This window comes from Scyliorhinus canicula, chromosome 1 (genome assembly GCF_902713615.1).
Source record: "Scyliorhinus canicula chromosome 1, sScyCan1.1, whole genome shotgun sequence".
Lineage (NCBI taxonomy): Eukaryota > Metazoa > Chordata > Chondrichthyes > Carcharhiniformes > Scyliorhinidae > Scyliorhinus > Scyliorhinus canicula.
The window spans coordinates 102055995-102074079 of NC_052146.1; the positions used below are offsets into that span (position 1 = coordinate 102055995).

General features: G+C 49.1%; 1 protein-coding gene across 1 annotated transcript in view; it reads right to left on the reverse strand.

The window, feature by feature from the left end:
* Positions 1-18085, reverse strand: part of LOC119975744 (eyes absent homolog 3-like) — a 170251-nt gene that overhangs the window by 49582 nt on the left and 102584 nt on the right. The window contains exon 13 of the mRNA XM_038815946.1: positions 10560-10649. Coding sequence (XP_038671874.1) covers positions 10560-10649 — 90 coding nt within the window. The remainder of the gene's footprint in view (positions 1-10559; positions 10650-18085) is intronic.

The window sequence follows — 18085 nt, forward strand, 5'->3', positions numbered from 1 at the left end:
CCCCAAAACAGATCCTTGTGGTACACCACTAGTAACTGAACTCCAGGCTGAACATTTCCCATTAACCACCACCCTCTGTCTTCTTACAGTGAGCCAATTTCTGATCCAAACTGCTAAATCACTCTGAATCCCATGCCTCCGTATTTTCTGCAATAGCCTACCGTGGGGAACCTTATCAAACGCTTTACTGAAATCCATATGCACCACATCAACTGCTTTACCCTCGTCCACCTGTTTGGTCACCTTCTCAAAGAACTCAATAAGGTTTGTGAGGCACGACCTACCCTTCACAAAACCGTGTTCACTCTCCCTAATCAAATTATTCCTTTCTAGATGATTATAAATCCTATCTCTTATAAACCTTTCCAAGACTTGCCCACAACAGAAATAAGGCTCGCTGGTCTTGTCTCTACTCCCCTTCCTGAACAAGGGGACATTTGCTATCCTCCAGACTTCTGGCACTATTCCTGCAGACAATGACGACATAAAGATCAAAGCCAAAGGCTCAGCAATCTCCTCCCTAGCTTCCCAGAGAATCCTAGGATCAATCCCATCTGGCCCAGGGGACTTATCTATTTTTACACTTTCCAGAATTGCTAACACTTCCTCCTTATGAATCTCAAGCCCTTCTAGTCTAGTAGCCTGTATCTCAGTACTCTCCTCGACAACATTGTCTTTTTGCTGCGTGAATACTGACAAAAAATATTTATTTAGCACCTCTTCCCACCTCCTCAGACTCTACGCACAACCTCCCACTGCTGTCCTTGACTGGCCCTACTCTTACCCTAGTCATCATTTTATTCCTGACATACCTATAGAAAGCTTTAGGGCTATACTTGATCCTACCTGCCAAAGACTTCTCATGTCCCCTCCTGGCTCTTCTTAGCTCTCTCTTTAGGTCCTTCCTAGCTAACTTGTAACTCTCGAGCGCCCTAACTGAACCTTGATGTCTCATCTTTACATAAGCCTCCTTCTTCCTCTTGACAAGTGATTCAACGACTTTAGTAAACCACGGTTCCCTCGCTCAACCACTTCCTCCATGCCTGACAGGTACATACTTATCAAGGACTGTTAGCTGTTCCTTGAACGAGCTCCACATTTCAATTGTGCCCATCCCCTGCAGCTTCCTTCCCCATCTTATGCATCCTAGGTCTTGCCTCATCGTATCATAATTGCCTTTCCCCCAGCTATAACTCGTGCCCTGCGGTATATACCTATCCCTTTCCATCGCTAAAGTAAACGTAACTGAATTTTAGTCACTATCACCAAAGTGCTCACATACCTCCAAATCTAGCACCTGTCCTGGTTCATTACCCAGTACCAAAACCAATGTGGCCGCGCCTCTTGTTGGCCTATCTACATACTGTGTCAGGAAACCCTCCTGCACACATTGGACAAAAACGGACCCATCTAAAGTACTCGATCTATAGCGTTTCCAGTCAATATTTGGAAAGTTAAAGTCCCCCATAACAACTACTCTGTTACTTCCGCTCCTATCCAGAATCATCTTTGCAATCCTTTCCTCTACATCTCTGGAACTTTTCGGAGGCCTATAGAAAACTCCCAACAGGGTGACCTTTCCTTTCCTGTTTCTAACCTCAGCCCATACTACCTCAGTAGACGAGTCCTCATCAAACGTCCTTTCTGCCACCGTAATACTGTCCTCGACTAACAATGCCACCCGTCCCCCTCTTTTACCACCTTCCCTGAGATTACTGAAATATCTAAACCCCGGAACCTGCAATAACCATTCCAGTCCCTGCTTTAGCCATGTCTCCGAAATGGCCACAACGTCAAAGTCCCAGTTACCAACCCATGCTGCAAGCTCACCCACCTTATTCTGGATGCTCCTGGCGTTGAAGTAGACACACTTTAAACCACCTTCCTGCCTTCCGGTACATTCCTGCAACCTTGAAACCTTACTCATGACCTCACTACTCTCAACCTCTTGTATACTGGAGCTACAATTCAGGTTCCCAACCCCCTGCTGAATTAGTTTAAACCCTCCCGAAGAGCATTCGCAAATTTCCCCCCAGGATATTGGTATCCCTCTGGTCCAGGTGTAGACCATCCTGTTTGTAGAGGACCCACCTACCCCAGAATGAGCCCCAATTATCCAGGTATCTGAAACCCTCCCTCCTGCACCATCCCTATGGCCACGTGTTCAACTGCTCTCTCTCTCTCTATTCGTCTCGCTAGCACGTGGCACGGGTAACAACCCAGAGATAATAACTCTGTTTGTTCTAGCTCTAAGTTTCCACCCTAGTTCCCTGAATTCCTGCCTTGCATCCTTATCCCTTTTCATACCTATGTCGTTGGTGCCTATGTGGACCATGACTTGGGGCTTCTCCCCCTCCCCCTTAAGGATCCCGAAAACACGATCCGAGACATCACGGACCCTGGCACCTGGGAGGCAACACACCAACAGTCTCTCTCATTCCCACAGAATCTCCTATCTATCCCCCTAACTATGGAGTCTCCAATGACTAATGCTGTACTCCTCTCCCCACTTCCCTTCTTAGCAACAGGGACAGACTCTGTACCAGAGACCTGTACCCCATGGCTTACCCCTGGTAAGTCGTTCCCCCCCACCAGTATCCAAAGCACTATACTTGTTACTAAGGGGAATGACCACAGAGGATCCCTGTACTGACTGCTTCCTCCCAGCTCCTCTCACCGTCACCCATCTATCTTCATTCTTCGGAGTAACTACATCCCTGTAGCTTCTATCTATGTCCACCTCTACCTCCCGAATGATCCGAAGTTCATCCAACTCCAGCTCCACTTCCCTAACAGTTTTCTGAGGAGCTGGTGATGGGTGCACTTCCCACAGGTGAAATCAGCAGGGACACTGACGGCGTCCCTCACCTCAAACATTCTACAGGAGGAACATTGCACTGCCTTCCCTGCCATCCCCTCTAGATAAAACAAGAAAAAGAAAGGAAGAGCTTACCTGATATTCACTCAACCCCTGAGGTTAGAGGAGGTGGAAGGGTGAGGGACTCGACAAGTGTAGTGTCTCGGATTTAGCAACCACCCAACTTATATACAGGTACTACACACCTTCACAGAAATCCCCACGGCCGACTTCTGGTTTCCTGCTGCTCTGAAACAAAAACAACAACTCCGAAAAAAAAAGTCAGTTAAAAAACAAAGGCCGCTTCTCCTGTCAGGTAAGTTTTTAAAGCAGGAAACTTACCTTCCCGACAGACCCCTGGTTACTGCTCCCGCCACCACCGCTGAAAAACTGAAGGCCGCTTCTCCTGAAAAGTAAGTTTTTAAAGCGAGAAACTTATCTTCCTGACAGACCTCTTGCTACTGCTCTCGCCGCCATCGCTGAAAAACTGAAGGCCGCTTCTCCTGAAAGGTAAGTTTTTAAAGCAGGAAACTTACCAACCCAACAGACCCCTGGTTACTGCTCTCGCTGCTACCGCTGAAAAACTGAAGAGGTAAAAGGACCACTTAAATTGATTAAGGAAAAATTGGTGAGTGAGAAATTGGAACTTACATTATTGGATTATGTGTCAAATTTTAGGGAATGATTCAATTGAGCAGGTGAATTGGCTGGACAACATTTACAAGTTGTACAAAATGTGATGAAAAGGGTGGTGGACAAGAAATCCAATGTTCATAGTTTTGCCAGGGGAGGTAAAATTTTAGTATTGTTACCAGTGGTAGATGAACCTTTAAAAGCAAGGTTTTGTGGACCTTATCAGATTGAAAGGAAATTAAGTGAGGTAAATTATGTAGTACGAACGCTGGATAGAAGGAAAACTCACCGAGTGTGTCATGTGAATATGCTTAAATGGTACATTGAAAATGAAGGAGAGCAAACGGAGGATGTTTTAATGATTCTAACTCAAAGTGACAAACCAAATCCAGATGACTGTGAGTGTGACATACCTCAAATTGGAAAATGAGGATGTTCTTAAAAATTGAGATAAATTGTTGAATTACCTTCCAGGGGAAAAACAAACTGACCTGAAAGAGTTATTGATATCACATGGGCAAGTTTGTGGAGATCAGTTGGGAAGTACTAAAATGGCTATATATGATGTAGATGTGGGAAATGCTGTTCCAATTAAAACAGCATCCATATAGACTTAACCCTTTAAAATTGACACAGGCTAACAAAAAGATTGAAAGTATGCTTACAAATGGCATAATTGAAGTGGGTTGCAGCCAATGGAGCTCACCCAAAGTGATGGTACCAAAACCAGATGGTACCCAAAGGTTATGTGTGGATTATAGAAAGGTTAATGCAGTTACAAGAATGGACTCTTATCCTATCCCACATTTGGAGGATTGCATTGAGAAAGTGGGACAATCAGCTTTTATTTCCAAACTGGATTTACTTAAAGGTTCCTGGCAAGAACCTTTATCCGAAAGGGCGAAGGAGATTTCAGCTTTCGTGACTCCAGATGGTGTATACCAACTCAAGGTTATGCCATTTGGCATGAAAAACGCCCCAGCTGTATTACAACTGTTAACTAACAAAGTTGTTTCTGGATTACCCAATTGTGTGGTATACATTGACGATCTGGTAATTTTCAGCCAGACATGGAAAGAACATTTAAAACATCTGATGGAGTTATTTGATCAACTTCAGGAGGCGGGTTTGGTGGTAAATCTAGCCAAAGGTGAATTTGGAAAAGCCCAAGTCACTTTCCTTGGTCATACAATCAGACAGGGTCCAATGGTCCCACGGGATGTGAAAACAAAAGTGACTGGGGAGTTTCCAATACCCTTGACACGAAGGAAAATAATGCGATTTCTTGGCATGAGTGGATTCTACAGAACGTTTGTGCTGAACTTTAGCAGCGTGGTTGCTCCACTGATGGACTTGCTGAAGAAACGTCAAAAATTTCAGCGGACAGCGGAGTTTCAACAGGCATTTGACTGCCTGAAAGCTGTGATGACCAATACTCTTGTTGGAGAATTACAAGGGACTCTGTGATCAGATTGAACGAAAGTATCTGACTTTAAAGAGAAATGCCGAGGCGAAGAGAAATGGATGGATCGTACAGAGACCTTCTTGTTCAAAGAGACTGTCAATCAAGAAGGAGTTCAGTTGGAGGAAGAAGAACTAAAATGGACTATGTTATGATTAATGTTTGCGTGTTTTGTTTTGTTAAAAAAAGAAACGTATATTCACTGTCAATATTTCTTAAAGGAAAGTGAAAAAGGTGAAAAATGAAACCTTCTTGAAGTGGATGGTTTATTTTGTTTCTTGGGGGGAGGTGTCGTGTGAGAGTACCTTTAAGAAATGGGTGTTTATAAAATAGCTGTACTGGGTGTACCTTTAAGAAATGGGTGTTTATCGGGCTTTTCACAGTAACTTCATTGAAGCCTACTCGTGACAATAAGCGATTTTCATTTTCGTTTATTACTGCAGTGATGTCAGAGTGTGGCTGGAACTGGTCTGTCTGCTTTTACTTTTGCTTTGGGCTGTCTGCTACAGGGTGTGTTTTAGTTTCGTTTTGAGAGCTGGATAGCTGCAGTCACAGCAAGAAGGTGTATTAGTCTCTCTCTGTAATCTAAAGACTGTCTCCAGATCCTTTGGTGATTGAAAAATAATACCTGTTTCTGTAGAGAAGTTAAACCTGATGTCTTTCTGTTAAAAATGTTGTTTTTTGTTTTATGGATGTTGCAAGGAAAGAGTAAGAGTTACTTATAGAGTATTGTATTCTTTGGGGGATTTACTGGTGTTGATAGTTGTTAAGATGTTTACTGTGGGTTTATAAAGTGCCAACTGGTTTCATAAATAAACATTGTTTTAATTTAAAAGTACTTTAACTCTCTGTTGCACTACACCTGTCAAGTAGGCCCGTGTGCTCCCCATGATCACAATCTATTAAAAGTTTGTGGGTCAGGTGAACTCCATGATACACTTTGGAGTTCTCTCAACCCAGGCCCATAACATAACAGTAAACAGTACAAATACAAATATAAACATAGTGCATAAACCATCTCCATCCCGAACAAATCCCACCTACCCTAAACAGAAAATAACCTAACTCCACCCCCCCCCCCCCCACATTTACTTATTGCCTCTGCTGACATTTAGTTTTCCCTGAAGAAGTCGACAAACGGCTGCCACCTCCAGATGAACCCCAGCACTGACCCTCTCAAGGCGAACTTAATTTTCTCAAGTCTGAGAAACCCGGCCATGTCACTAACCAGATCTCGGAGTTCGGGGGCTTCGAGTCCCTCCACGCTAACAATATCCGTCTCCGGGCTACTAAGGAGGCAAAGGCCAAGGCGTCAGCCTCTCTCGCCCCCTGGACTTCCGGATCTTCCGACACTCCAAAAATCGCCAGCTCTGGCCTCGGCACCACCCTTGTTTTAAGCACCGTGGCTATGACCTCTTCAAATCCCTGCCAGAATCCCCTAAGCTTCGGACATGCCCAGAACATATGGACATGGTTTGCTGGCCCTCCTGCACACCTCGCACACCTGTCCTGTATCCCAAAAAAACTTGCTCATCCAGGCCACCACCATGTGTGCCCGGTGAACGACCTTAAATTGTTTCAGGCTGAGCCTGGCACATGATGAGGATGAGTTGACTCTGCTCAAAGCCCGGCCTCTATCTCTCCCACTAGCTCTTTTTCTCATTTGCACTTTAGCTCCTCTATCTGAGTTACCTCCGACTCCATGAGTTCTTTATAGATATCCGGGACCTCCCCCTCTCCACCCCCTGTTCTAGAAACTACCCTGTCCTGTAACCCCCGTGGCGGAACGGAAAGGTCGAAACCTACCTTCGCAAAAAAATCCCGTGTCTGCAGATATCTAAACCCATTCCCTCCCAGCAATTCAAATTTCTCCTCTAAATCCTCCAAACAGGGGAAGCTCCCATCTATGAATAAATCTCCTATCCTCTCGATCCCTGCTCTTTGCAATCTCCGAAACCCCCCATCTAGCCTCCCCGGAACAAACCGATGATTGTTACAAATTGGAGCCCAGACCGATACCCCCTCCACTCGCATATGCTTCCTCCAGACTCTCGGGGCTGCTACTACCACTGGGTTTGTAGACTATTAGGCCGGCGAGAATGGCAGAAGTGCCGTTATCAATGCCCCCAGACTTGTGTCCTGACACGATGCTACCTCCACTTGCTCCCACATCACACCACCCCCGGCCAGTAATAGTTGCTAAAGTTCGGCACTGCCAACCTCCCCTCCCCCTGACAATGCTCCAGCAGCACTCTCTTCACTCGCGAGGTTTTACTCGCCCAAACAAAGCCAGAAATCACCTTATTTACCCGTTTTAAAAAAGCCTTTGGGATAAAGATGGGGAGGCATTGGAAAACAAACAGAAATCTCGGGAGGACTTTCATTTTCATGGACGGTCTGTACTCTCCCTGCCAGTGACAGTGGGAGCATGTCCCACCTTCGAAAGTCCTCCTTCATTTGTTCCACTAGCCTGGTCAAATTTAGTTTATGTAACCAGCTCCCATTCCCATGCCACCTGGATTCCCAAATAGCAGAAGTTCCCTCCCACCACTCTGAACAGCAGCTCTCCCAGTCTACTCTCCTACCCCCTTGCCTGGATCGCAAACATCTCACTTTTAACCATATTCAATTTGTACCTGAAAACCGGCCAAATTCCCCGAATATCCGCACAATCTCCCCCATTCCCCCTAACGGGTTGGAGATATACAGGAGCAGGTCATCAGCGTATAGCGAGACACTGTGTTCTACCCCCCCCACCCCTCCCAACCCCTCCCAGTCCTTTGACTGCTCTTAGTGCCATCACCAGTGACTCTATGGTGAAAGCAAACAGCAGCGGGGAGAGGGGACATCCTTGCCTTGTCCCTCGGTGAAGTTTAAAATAGACCGATATCAGCCAATTTGTTCGTATCCTCGCCACCGGTGCCTGGCACAACAGCCAAACCCAATCAATGAAGCCCTTCCCAAACCGCCCTGACACCTCCCACAAATAGTTCCACTCCATCTGGTCGAAGACCTTTTCTGCATCCATCGCGACCATTACCTCCATCTCCCTTCCCTCTGAGGGCATCATGATCACAACCTATCTATTTCTGCTCACTCCACCTTCTCCCTATGGGCCCATATCGATATTAGCTTCCCTCTAACCACTGCCTTCAGCGCTTCCCAAACTGTTGCTGCTGAGACTTCCCCCGTGTCATTTATTTCCAGATAGTTCTGGAGGACTCCCTCACACACCCGCACATCCCCTTGTCCGCTAACAGTCCTACGTCCAATCTCCATTGCAGGCGCTGACCACCCTCCTTGCTCACCCGCAGATCCACCCAATATGGGGCATGGTCTGACACTGCAATCGCCGAATACTCAGTATCAACCACCCCCACCAGTAAAGTCCTGTTCAAGATCTAAAAATCGACCCGGGAGTATACTTTGTGGGCATGGGAAAAGAAAGAAAACTTCTTCGCTCTTGGCTGTCGAACCTCTATGGGTCTATCCCCCCATCTGCTCCATGAACCCCTTTAGTTCCTTCGCCACGGCTGGCACCCTGCCTGTCCTTGAACTCGACCGGTCCAACCTTGGATCAATGACCGTACCAAAGTCCCCCCCCCCAAATGATCAGCTTATGCGAGTCAAGCCCCGGGATCTTCCCTAACACCCGTTTCATATACTCCACATCGTCCCAGCTTGGTGCGTAAATATTCACGAACATCACTGGCATCCCCTCTAGCTTCCCGCATCATGATATACCGACCCCCCGCATCCGCAACTATATTCCCTGTCTCAAACGACATCCGATTATTGATCAGGATCATGACCCCTCCCCTAGTCTTAGTATTCAACCCCGAGTGAAATACTTGCCCGACCCACACCTTCCTCAATCTGGTATGATCTATTGCCCTCAGGTATGTCCCCTGTAGCATTGCCACGTCCGCCTTCAATCCCCTCAAATGTGCGAACATGCGCCCATACTCGGCCCATTCAGCCCTCTAACGTTCCATGTGATCAGCCTGGTTGGGAGGCATTCCGCCCCCACCCCGCGGACGATCAGCCATCACCCTTCTTATACCAGCCTCCATCTCGCGTCCTGTGCCTCCACAGGCCCGCCCTCGGGCACCCACCGCCCTCGACCTCCCATTTGTCTCCCAACAACAATCCCTCACCTGTCAGCAGAGCAATTCCCCCCCCCCCCCCATTAACAGCAAAACAATTCCAACCCCCCTCAACAAACCTATCACCTGCTCGCCCTCCACTGTGCTTCCGTGAGCTAGCCTGCCGAGCTAGCCTGGTAGCCCCCGCCCATGGCGCCAGACATCCGGCCCACTATTGCTCTCACTCCCCCACCACTCGAACATACATATTCAAAACAGCACAGTTCCCATCAAACATACCGAAGAAAAAGAATCCACCCACCATTCCCCCACAATAATCAAGTTGACTTACAGAACTGAGCAACGGCCCAAAAATTGATACAGAAAACACTCCATGTACAGTTCAAGACAAAAGTAACTTTTACAGAGTCCATACAGCATTACCCGCTCCCAAAGTTCAGTGTCTTCAGTCACCTGCCAGCCTTTTATCTTTAACAAATTCCATCGTCTCGTCCGGCGATCCAAAATAATGCTCCTGACCCTCATGGGTGACCCACAAATGAGCTGGATGTAGCATTCCAAACTTAACCCCCTTCTTGAAGAGGGCCGATTTTACTCTATTAAATCCCGCTTTTCTTTTGGCCATGTCCGCACCCAGGTCCTGGTAGATGCGCAGCACGCTGTTCTCCCACTTGCAGCTCCGTGTCTGCTTGGCCCACCGCAAAATCTGTTCCTTATCCAGGAACCGGTGCATTCGCACCACCATCGCCCTCGGCAGCTCATTCAAACACGGCTTCCTCGCAAGCATTCTATGTGCTCTGTCCACTTCCAAGAGGCGAGCAAACGGCCCATCACCCAGCAGGTTTTCAAGCATACTCGCCACATATGCCCTTGCGTCCGATCCCTCGCTGCCCTCCGGGAGGCCGACAATCCTCAAGTTCAATCTACGGTACCTGTTCTCCAGGTCCTCCACCTTCTCCTGCAGCCTTTTCTGGTGGTCACTCATCAGCCCCACCTCCGCCTCCAGCGCGGTTAACTGATCCTCGTGCTCGGCCACCTTCTCCATCTTCTGAATTGCCAGTCCGTGGGCTAGCCCCTGTTCCACCCGACCGATCGATGCCTGGATCGGGTCTAAACCTTCCTTCTTTTGTTTGGCAAAACTCTCCTGGTTGAATTTCACCAACTGTACCGTTGACCACTGGGCCGCCAAGCCAGGATCCGGCACCTCCGCCATGTTTTCCTGTGCTGTAGGTTCTGCACGTGTCTTCTTTGCTCGGCTATTTCTTCTTATAAGACCACTTCTGGTCCACGCCTCCATAAACTGGTGGGGGATTCCTCCTCATTGTCTCGCCTGCCACCGATTTTTCCAATAAAATTCCAAAAAAGTGGGGAGAAAAGGTCCAAAAGGTACGTCACGAGCGAGAGCTACCAAATGCGCGATCTCCTGCTCCATGGCCGCCACCCGAAGTCGAACATAAACCTTTTAACATTCTAATATTAGTCGCCAATCAATATTCATTACCTTCAAGTCATTGAAGAACAAGTGTGCGTCAGCAAGATCAAAAATCATTTCCTTCATTTGTCGTCCTAATGTCGATGCTGAGGTTTGGTCCTGCAAATTAATCACATCAGTCAACAGAGGCATCATGCTTATTATATAAAACATGTTCCAGTCTTATTTGAGAGATTAAAATAAAGACATTCACAAATTTGGGTGTGCCATTTAGCCAGGTTGGATCTTTGGAGCACCACAGAGAGCTTCTGTGCCTCTGGAGTGTAATGCAAAGACTGAGAAAGGAAAGATGATAAGTCACAGTTCCTTTTCTTGACAAGTGTCCAGTGACTCCTGAACAGGAACCGGTTTAACTACAATGTCTGCTATGATATCCATGACCAAAAATACACCAGTGTTCAAACAGTGTTCAAAACAATTTGTTAAGGTTTACATATGGAAAAAGAATGGCTCCAGCATTCCAAATAGGCCAATCAATCACACAGTAATTCATATAGGGCGGCACTGTAGCACAGCACCAGGGTCCCAGGTTCAATTCCCGGCCTGTGTCATTGTCTGTGCGGAGTCTGCATGTTCTCCACGTGTCTGCGTGGGTTTTCTCCGAGTGCTCCGGCTTCCTCCCACAAGTCCCGAAGGACACGCTGTTTGGTGAATTGGACATTCTGAATTCTCCCTCTGTGTACCCGAACAGCCACCGGAATTTGGCAACTAGGGGATTTTCACAGTAACTTCATTGCAGTGTTAATGTAAGCCTACTTGTGACAATAAGTTTTTATGTCAATGATGAGAAAATTAGAGCGAGCATTTAAATAAAAGTGTAATGATACTGAATCAGTAAAACTGGAAACAGTATCAGGAATATTTGGAGAGAGCACTGTGATGATAAGTAGATTGCCATCTGTATTATCATCTGAATGTAAATAATAATATATGTATAACTGTTGAAGTTCCAGCATCCACCCAGCAGGTGGTGCGAATATGCAGGCACAGGACCCAGACACACCATGGGCGGGATTGTCCAATAATGGGGCTATGTCCCAAGCCCGCGTTGAAACGCGGGCGTTTCACTCTACTTTCCGGCGGGGTCCCGGAGTGCTTCTCGCAGCTCTGGCTGCAGATACGGGGCCCTGCACTGCCAGATGGGAGTCTGCACATCGCACGGCGGCAGCGGCCCTGTGCGACATGGCGGACTCGCACTGTGGATCCTGATGAAAGAAGTAGGTCCCCCTGAGATTGCATGCGCCTGCGGATCTGTGCCTCCCAATCGCCTGGCCATCCATGATGCCCCCCCCCCCCCCAGCGAAGGATCCCTCCCCCGCCCGCCACCAGGGCGGCTGTGGACAAAGTCAGCAGCTGCCACTGGATGTTCCCGACAGGCAAAATGTGGTTAGAACCACGCTGTCGGGCACTCGGCCGGTTTTCATTGGAGAATCGCCGCGAGAGCCTCTGTCAATGACCCCCTACCGGTGCCGCAGAGACCGGAGAATGGCGGGAGTGGCGTTGCGTGGAATTTTGGCATCAACACCTATTCTCTGCCCCCGCGCCGATCGAGATTTTGGTTCGGAGAATCCAGCCCCATGTGTTCCAGGAGAAGGTGATGGAAAGGAGTTTGTAACAGTTGCATATTAGTGTAGCTCTGTAGTATCTGAGTGTAAGTTAGTGTTAGAACATTATTTCCAACTGTATTAATCTTAGACATTTTATCAATTCATTAGTGTAGTATTGGTAATAAATAACTTTGTTCACACCACAATATCAAGGTTCATCATCAGCCCAATCAAAGAACAGTACATGGTACCTAGGAATGAATGTCGAAAGAGAAGTTAGGGAGTGTTAGGTACGTCAAGAAGACACAAGAGAACAATTGGAGACTTGGAGAAAATCGGCTATACAACAAAACAGACCAGGATCATCGAAGCAAGATGGAAGCATTGAAGACTCCCAGCCAACTGCTCACGACTCATAATGTAGATACAAACTGCCATGCTTTCAAGCAACAGTTCACTGTTTATGTGTAAGCTCGTGGCCTCTAACAAGCTTCAGAAGTGAGAAATATAGCATTTTTAAAATAAATTTAGAGAACCCAATTCATTATTTCCAATTAAGGGGCAATTTAGCATGGCCATCCACCTAGCTTGCACATTTTTGGGTTGTGCAGTATTATATGTATTACGGTAAGACACGTATAGTAGAGGTACATGGGTAAATCCCTGCCTGCTGGCTCCGCCCAGTAGGCGGCGTATAAATGTGTGTGCTCGCCGGTGCTGCAGCCATTCTGGTAGCAGCTACAGGAGACACATCTTTGCTCAATAAAGCCTCGATTATTCCACTACTCTCATCTTTGTGGTAATTGATAGTGCATCAATTTATTGAGCAAAGATTTTTAAAGCGATGGATCTTCGCATCAAGCCTGATCGCCTGCAGCTGAGCCCTCAAGCAGCTAACGCTATGTTCGCTTTTGACCATTGGCTAGCCTGCTTTGAAAGCCCCCTCCAAACATCCGCTGAAGAACCCTCGGACTCGCAGAAGCTCCAAATCCTTTATTCACGGGTGAGCCCTGACATTTTTCCCCTCATCCGGCATGCGCCCACTTACTCCGAAGTGATGGAGCTCCTGAAGGGACATTACGTTCGACCAGTCAATCAATTATATGCCAGGCACCTCCTGTCCACGAGACAGCAACTCCACCGGAAGTGTCTGGATGATTTCTGGTGTGCCCTGCACATCCTGAGTAGGAACTGTGACTGGCAGGCAGTTTCGGCAGTCCAGCACACAGAACTTTTAATTAGACACGCCTTCTTTACGGACATGAGGTCTGTGTGCATCCGCCAGCGGCTCCTGGAAGGGCGTATGCTTGATCTTATGGCAGCTCGCGAACTCGTTAGAAGTAGCCTCCTGTAACGTCCAGTCATACGCTCCCGACCGCATGGCACTCTCATGGACATCGTGGGCCTCACCAGCTGCCGACTCCAGCTCACTGCAAGCCTGCGCCACGTGGTAGCCAGCCAACCCTGGGGGGCCCAAGTGCTATTTTTGCGTGCAGAACAAACGTGATCTGCAATGGTTGTGGAAAGAAGGGACACTTTGTTTCTGTTTGCCAGGCCCGGTCAGTCGCCGCTGTTTCCAGGCCCAGCATTTCTGCACCCCCCACGTGCGACCCAGGGGCGCTGCCATTTTCCACCTCGCAAGCGACGTGCGGCCCGTGGGTGGCGCCCTCTTTGGCGCCATTTTGGACGGCGCCTCAGGACCCCTGCTCGTCTGGCTGCTCATCGCCTTCCGCTACCTCTGCCACCGCTGACCAGCCTGGGACCTCCCAGCATCTGCCGCAGCTCACCTCGATCACCCTGGACCAGTCCCGGCCCCGCAACCTCGCAATCGCAACGACGACGGTGAAGATCGATGAGCACGAGACGTCCTGCCTTTTTGACTCCGGGAGCACAGAGAGCTTCATCCACCCAACAACAGTAAGGCGCTGCTCCCTCGTGGTACACCCCGTCACCCAGAAGATCTCCCTTCCCTACAGATCCCATTCTGTGGAAATCCGGGGGTACTGCATCGCGACCCTCACCGTCTAAGGCGTAGAGTTTAGCAACTTCCGGCTCTACGTCCTCCCCCACCTCTGCGCTGCCCTGTTACTCGGCCTGGACTTCCAGTGACAAGCTTAACCTTAAAATTCGGAGGACTCCTACCCCCTCACCGTATACGGCCTCACGACCCTTAAGGTCGATCCACCTTCCTTGTTTGCAAACCTCATCCTGGATTGCAAACCCGATGCCACCAGGAGCAGACGGTATGGTGCCCAGGACAGGACCTTCCTCAGGTGTGAGGTCCAACGGCTTCTGCGGGAAGGGGTCATTGAGGCCAGCAATAGCCCCTGGAGAGCTCAAGCGGTAGTAGTAAAGACTGGAGAGAAGCACAGGATGGTCATTGACTACAGTCAGACTAACAATCAGTACACGCAGCTCGGCGCGTATCCCCTCCCACGCATATCTGACATGGTCAATCAGATTGCGCAGTATCGGGTCTTTTCCACAGTGGACCTGAAGTCCGCCTACCACCAGCTCCACATCCGCCTGGAGGGCCACCAATACACTGCGTTCGAAGCAGATGGCCGCCTCTATCACTTTCTTAGGGTTCCCTTCAGCGTCACTAATGGGGTCTCGGTCTTCCAACATGAGATGGACCGAATGGTTGACCGGTACAGACTGCGGGCCACCTTCCTGTACCTAGATAACGTCACCATCTGCGTCCACAATCAGCAGGACCATGACGCTAACCTCCAAAAATTCCTCCAGACCCCCAAACTCCTTAATCTCACATATAATAAGGAGAAATGCGTATTCCGCACCAATCGCTTAGCCATCCTTGGCTATATCGTGGAAAATGGAGCCCTAGGGACCGACCCCGACCGCATGCACCCCCTCATGGAACACCCCCTTCCCCACTGCCCCAAGGCCCTGAAACGATGCCCGGGGTTTTTCTCCTACTATGCTCAGTGGGTCCCTAATTATGCGAACAAGGCCCACCCACTCATTCAGTCCACAGCTTTTCCCCTGGCGGCTGAGGCCCGCCAGACCTTCAACTGCATCAAGGCTGACATCGCCAGGGCCACGATGCATGCGGTCGATGAGTCCCTCCCTTTCAGGTCGAGAGCAATGCATCGGACATAGCTCTGGCCGCCACCTTCAACCAGGCGGGCAGGCCCGTGACCTTCTTTTCCCCGCACCCTCCATTCCTCCGAAATTCGGCACTCCTCTGTCGAAAAGGAGGACCAAGCCACTGTGGAAGCTGTGCGGCATTGGAGGCATTACCTTGCCGGCAAGAGGTTCACTCTCCTCACTGACCAATGGTTGGTTGCCTTCATGTTCAATAACACACAGCGGGGCAAGAACAAAAACGACAAGATCTTGAGGTGGAGGATCGAGCTCTCCACCTATAATTACGAGATTTTGTATCGCCCGGGGAAGCTCAACGAGTCCCAGATGCTCTACCCCGTGGTACATGTGCCAGCGCACATGTGGACCGACTCCGCCTCTCCACTATGACCTTTGCCACCCGGGGGTCACCCGGTTCCGCCATTTCGTCAAGGCCCGCAACCTGCCCTACTCCATTGAGGAGGTCAAGACTGTCACCAGAGACTGCTGGGTCTGCGCAGAGTGCAAGCCGCACTTCTACCGGCCAGATCGAGCGCACGTGGTGAAGGCCTCCTGCCCCTTTGAGTGCCTCAGCATGTACTTCAAAGGACCCCTCCCCTCCACCGACCGTAACACGTATTTTCTGAACATGGTCGATGAGTACTCCCGGTTTGATTCCCTTTTGCCATCCCATATGCCCCGATATGACTTCTGCCACGGTCATTAAAGTCCTCCACAGTATCTTCACACTGTTCGGTTTCCCCACCTACGTCCACAGCGATCGGGGATCCTATTTTATGAGTGATGAGCTGCGTCGGTTCCTGCTCAGCAAGGGCATCGCCTCGAGCAGGACGACCAGATACAACCCCGGGGAAACGGGCAGGTGGAGAGGGAGAACGGGACGGTTTGGAAGGCCGTCCTGCTGGCCCTTCGGTCTAAAAATCTCCCGGTCTCCCGCTGGCAGGAGGTCCTCCCCGACACGCTCCACTTCGTCCGATTGCTCCTCTGCACCGCGACTAACGAGACCCCTCACGAACGTCTCTTTGCCTTCCCCAGGATGTCCACCTCCGGGGTCTCGCTCCCAACATGGCTGACAGTTCTGGGACCCGTCCTCCTTTGCAAGCACGTGCGGACTCATAAGTCAGACCCCTTGGTCGAGAGAGTCTACCTTCTACACGCGAACCCGCAGTACGCCTATGTGGCACACCTCGGCGGGCGCAAGGACACAGTCTCCCTCCGGGAACTGGCACTCGCTGGATCCCCACCCACGGCCCCCGACCTGTCACCGTCCCCCCTCCGGTTGCCTCATTCACCCCTGCGCCACTCACCCTCCCCCCAGCGAACCTCACAGCATCCCCTGTCCCAGGAGGATCCGTCCTCCCACCGGTTCCACTCAGTGGTGATGAAGACGAGGACAACACGCTCCCAGAGTCACAGGTGACTAGGTCGGTGCCCACATCACCACCAGGACTGAGGCGATCACAGAGGAGGGTCAATGCCCCCGACAGACTGAACTTGTAATTTTTTTTCTCCACCATTCCCGCCGGACTCTTTTTTAACAGGGGGCGAATGTGGTAGTCACCACTAGCAGTATTATATGTATTACGGTAAGTCACGTATAGTAGAGGTACATGGGTAAATCCCTGCCTGCTGGCTCCACCCAGTAGGCAGCGTATAAATGAGTGTGCTCGCCAGTGCTGCAGCCATTCTGGTAGCAGCTACAGGAGACACAACATCTTTGCTCAATAAAGCCTCGATTATTCCACTACACTCATCTTTGTGGTAATTGATAGTGCATCAGGGGTGAAACCCTAGCAAACATGAGGAGAATGTGCAAACTCCAACAGACAGTGACCAAGATCTGGGATCGAACCTGGGGCCTCAGCGCCGTGAGGCCGCAGTGCTAATCCACTGCGCCACCGTGCTGCCCTAGAAATATAGCACTCCTAATGACAGTAGCTGGTCCCTAAGGAATTGATTTGTACAGTACGTTTCAATTCGCTTTGGAAGAAGACAAGAAGAGCTACTTAAAGGTAATAGAGCAATTCAATAACTATTGCTATCCTCAACGAAACAAAACATTTGAGTGGTACATGTTCAGGATGAGACTGCAAAAATCAGGTGAACCATTTTACTGTTTTGTCACGGATCTTCGCCTCAAAGCCCAATCCTGCAATTGTGCAGACCTCCATGAGTCATTGATAAATGGCCAAATCTTATACAGTTTACAATGTGATAAATTACGCAAACGATTGATGAGGGAAAGCGATTTAAAATTAGCAGATGCCATTCAAATCTGAAAGACCAGTGAGATAGCACAAAAGCAGATCACTGAGGTCCTGGCCCGAGAATGTGGCAGGAAAAAGGTGGGCGCGACCAACGCCACCTTTGCTGTGTCGCAGCGGGACCAGAAACGTGGTCCGAAGGCGGACATTTTAAAGAAATTTCGGAGCACGCCATTTTGTGCCGGAGGAGCGGCAGAACGCATGGTCTGAGAAAATGCCCTGCATTCGGCAAAACGTGTGCCAGATGTGCCAGAAAAAAATCAATTTGCGCAGCAATGCCTGTTCAATGAAAGCAGACAGCAACTAAAGAGCATGAATGTAATTGCCAAGGCTACAAAAACTAGCAATTCATCAATCATACAAAGTGCAGTCTTGAACAGACAACATGAAATTAATGATGAACCAATTGGCCTTGAAGGTTCTGTCTTTGTGAACATAATTAATAAAAATGCTGGACAACAAAGAGCACTAAAAATTCAGATGGTTGACACAGTGGATGAGTGGACTACACCATTCAAAATAAACAAGACCATTGTAAAAGTAAAGCTAGACACCAAGGCTTGTGCAAACTTGATTAACAAAGTCGATTTGATGAAGATTGCGTCCTGAACAACTA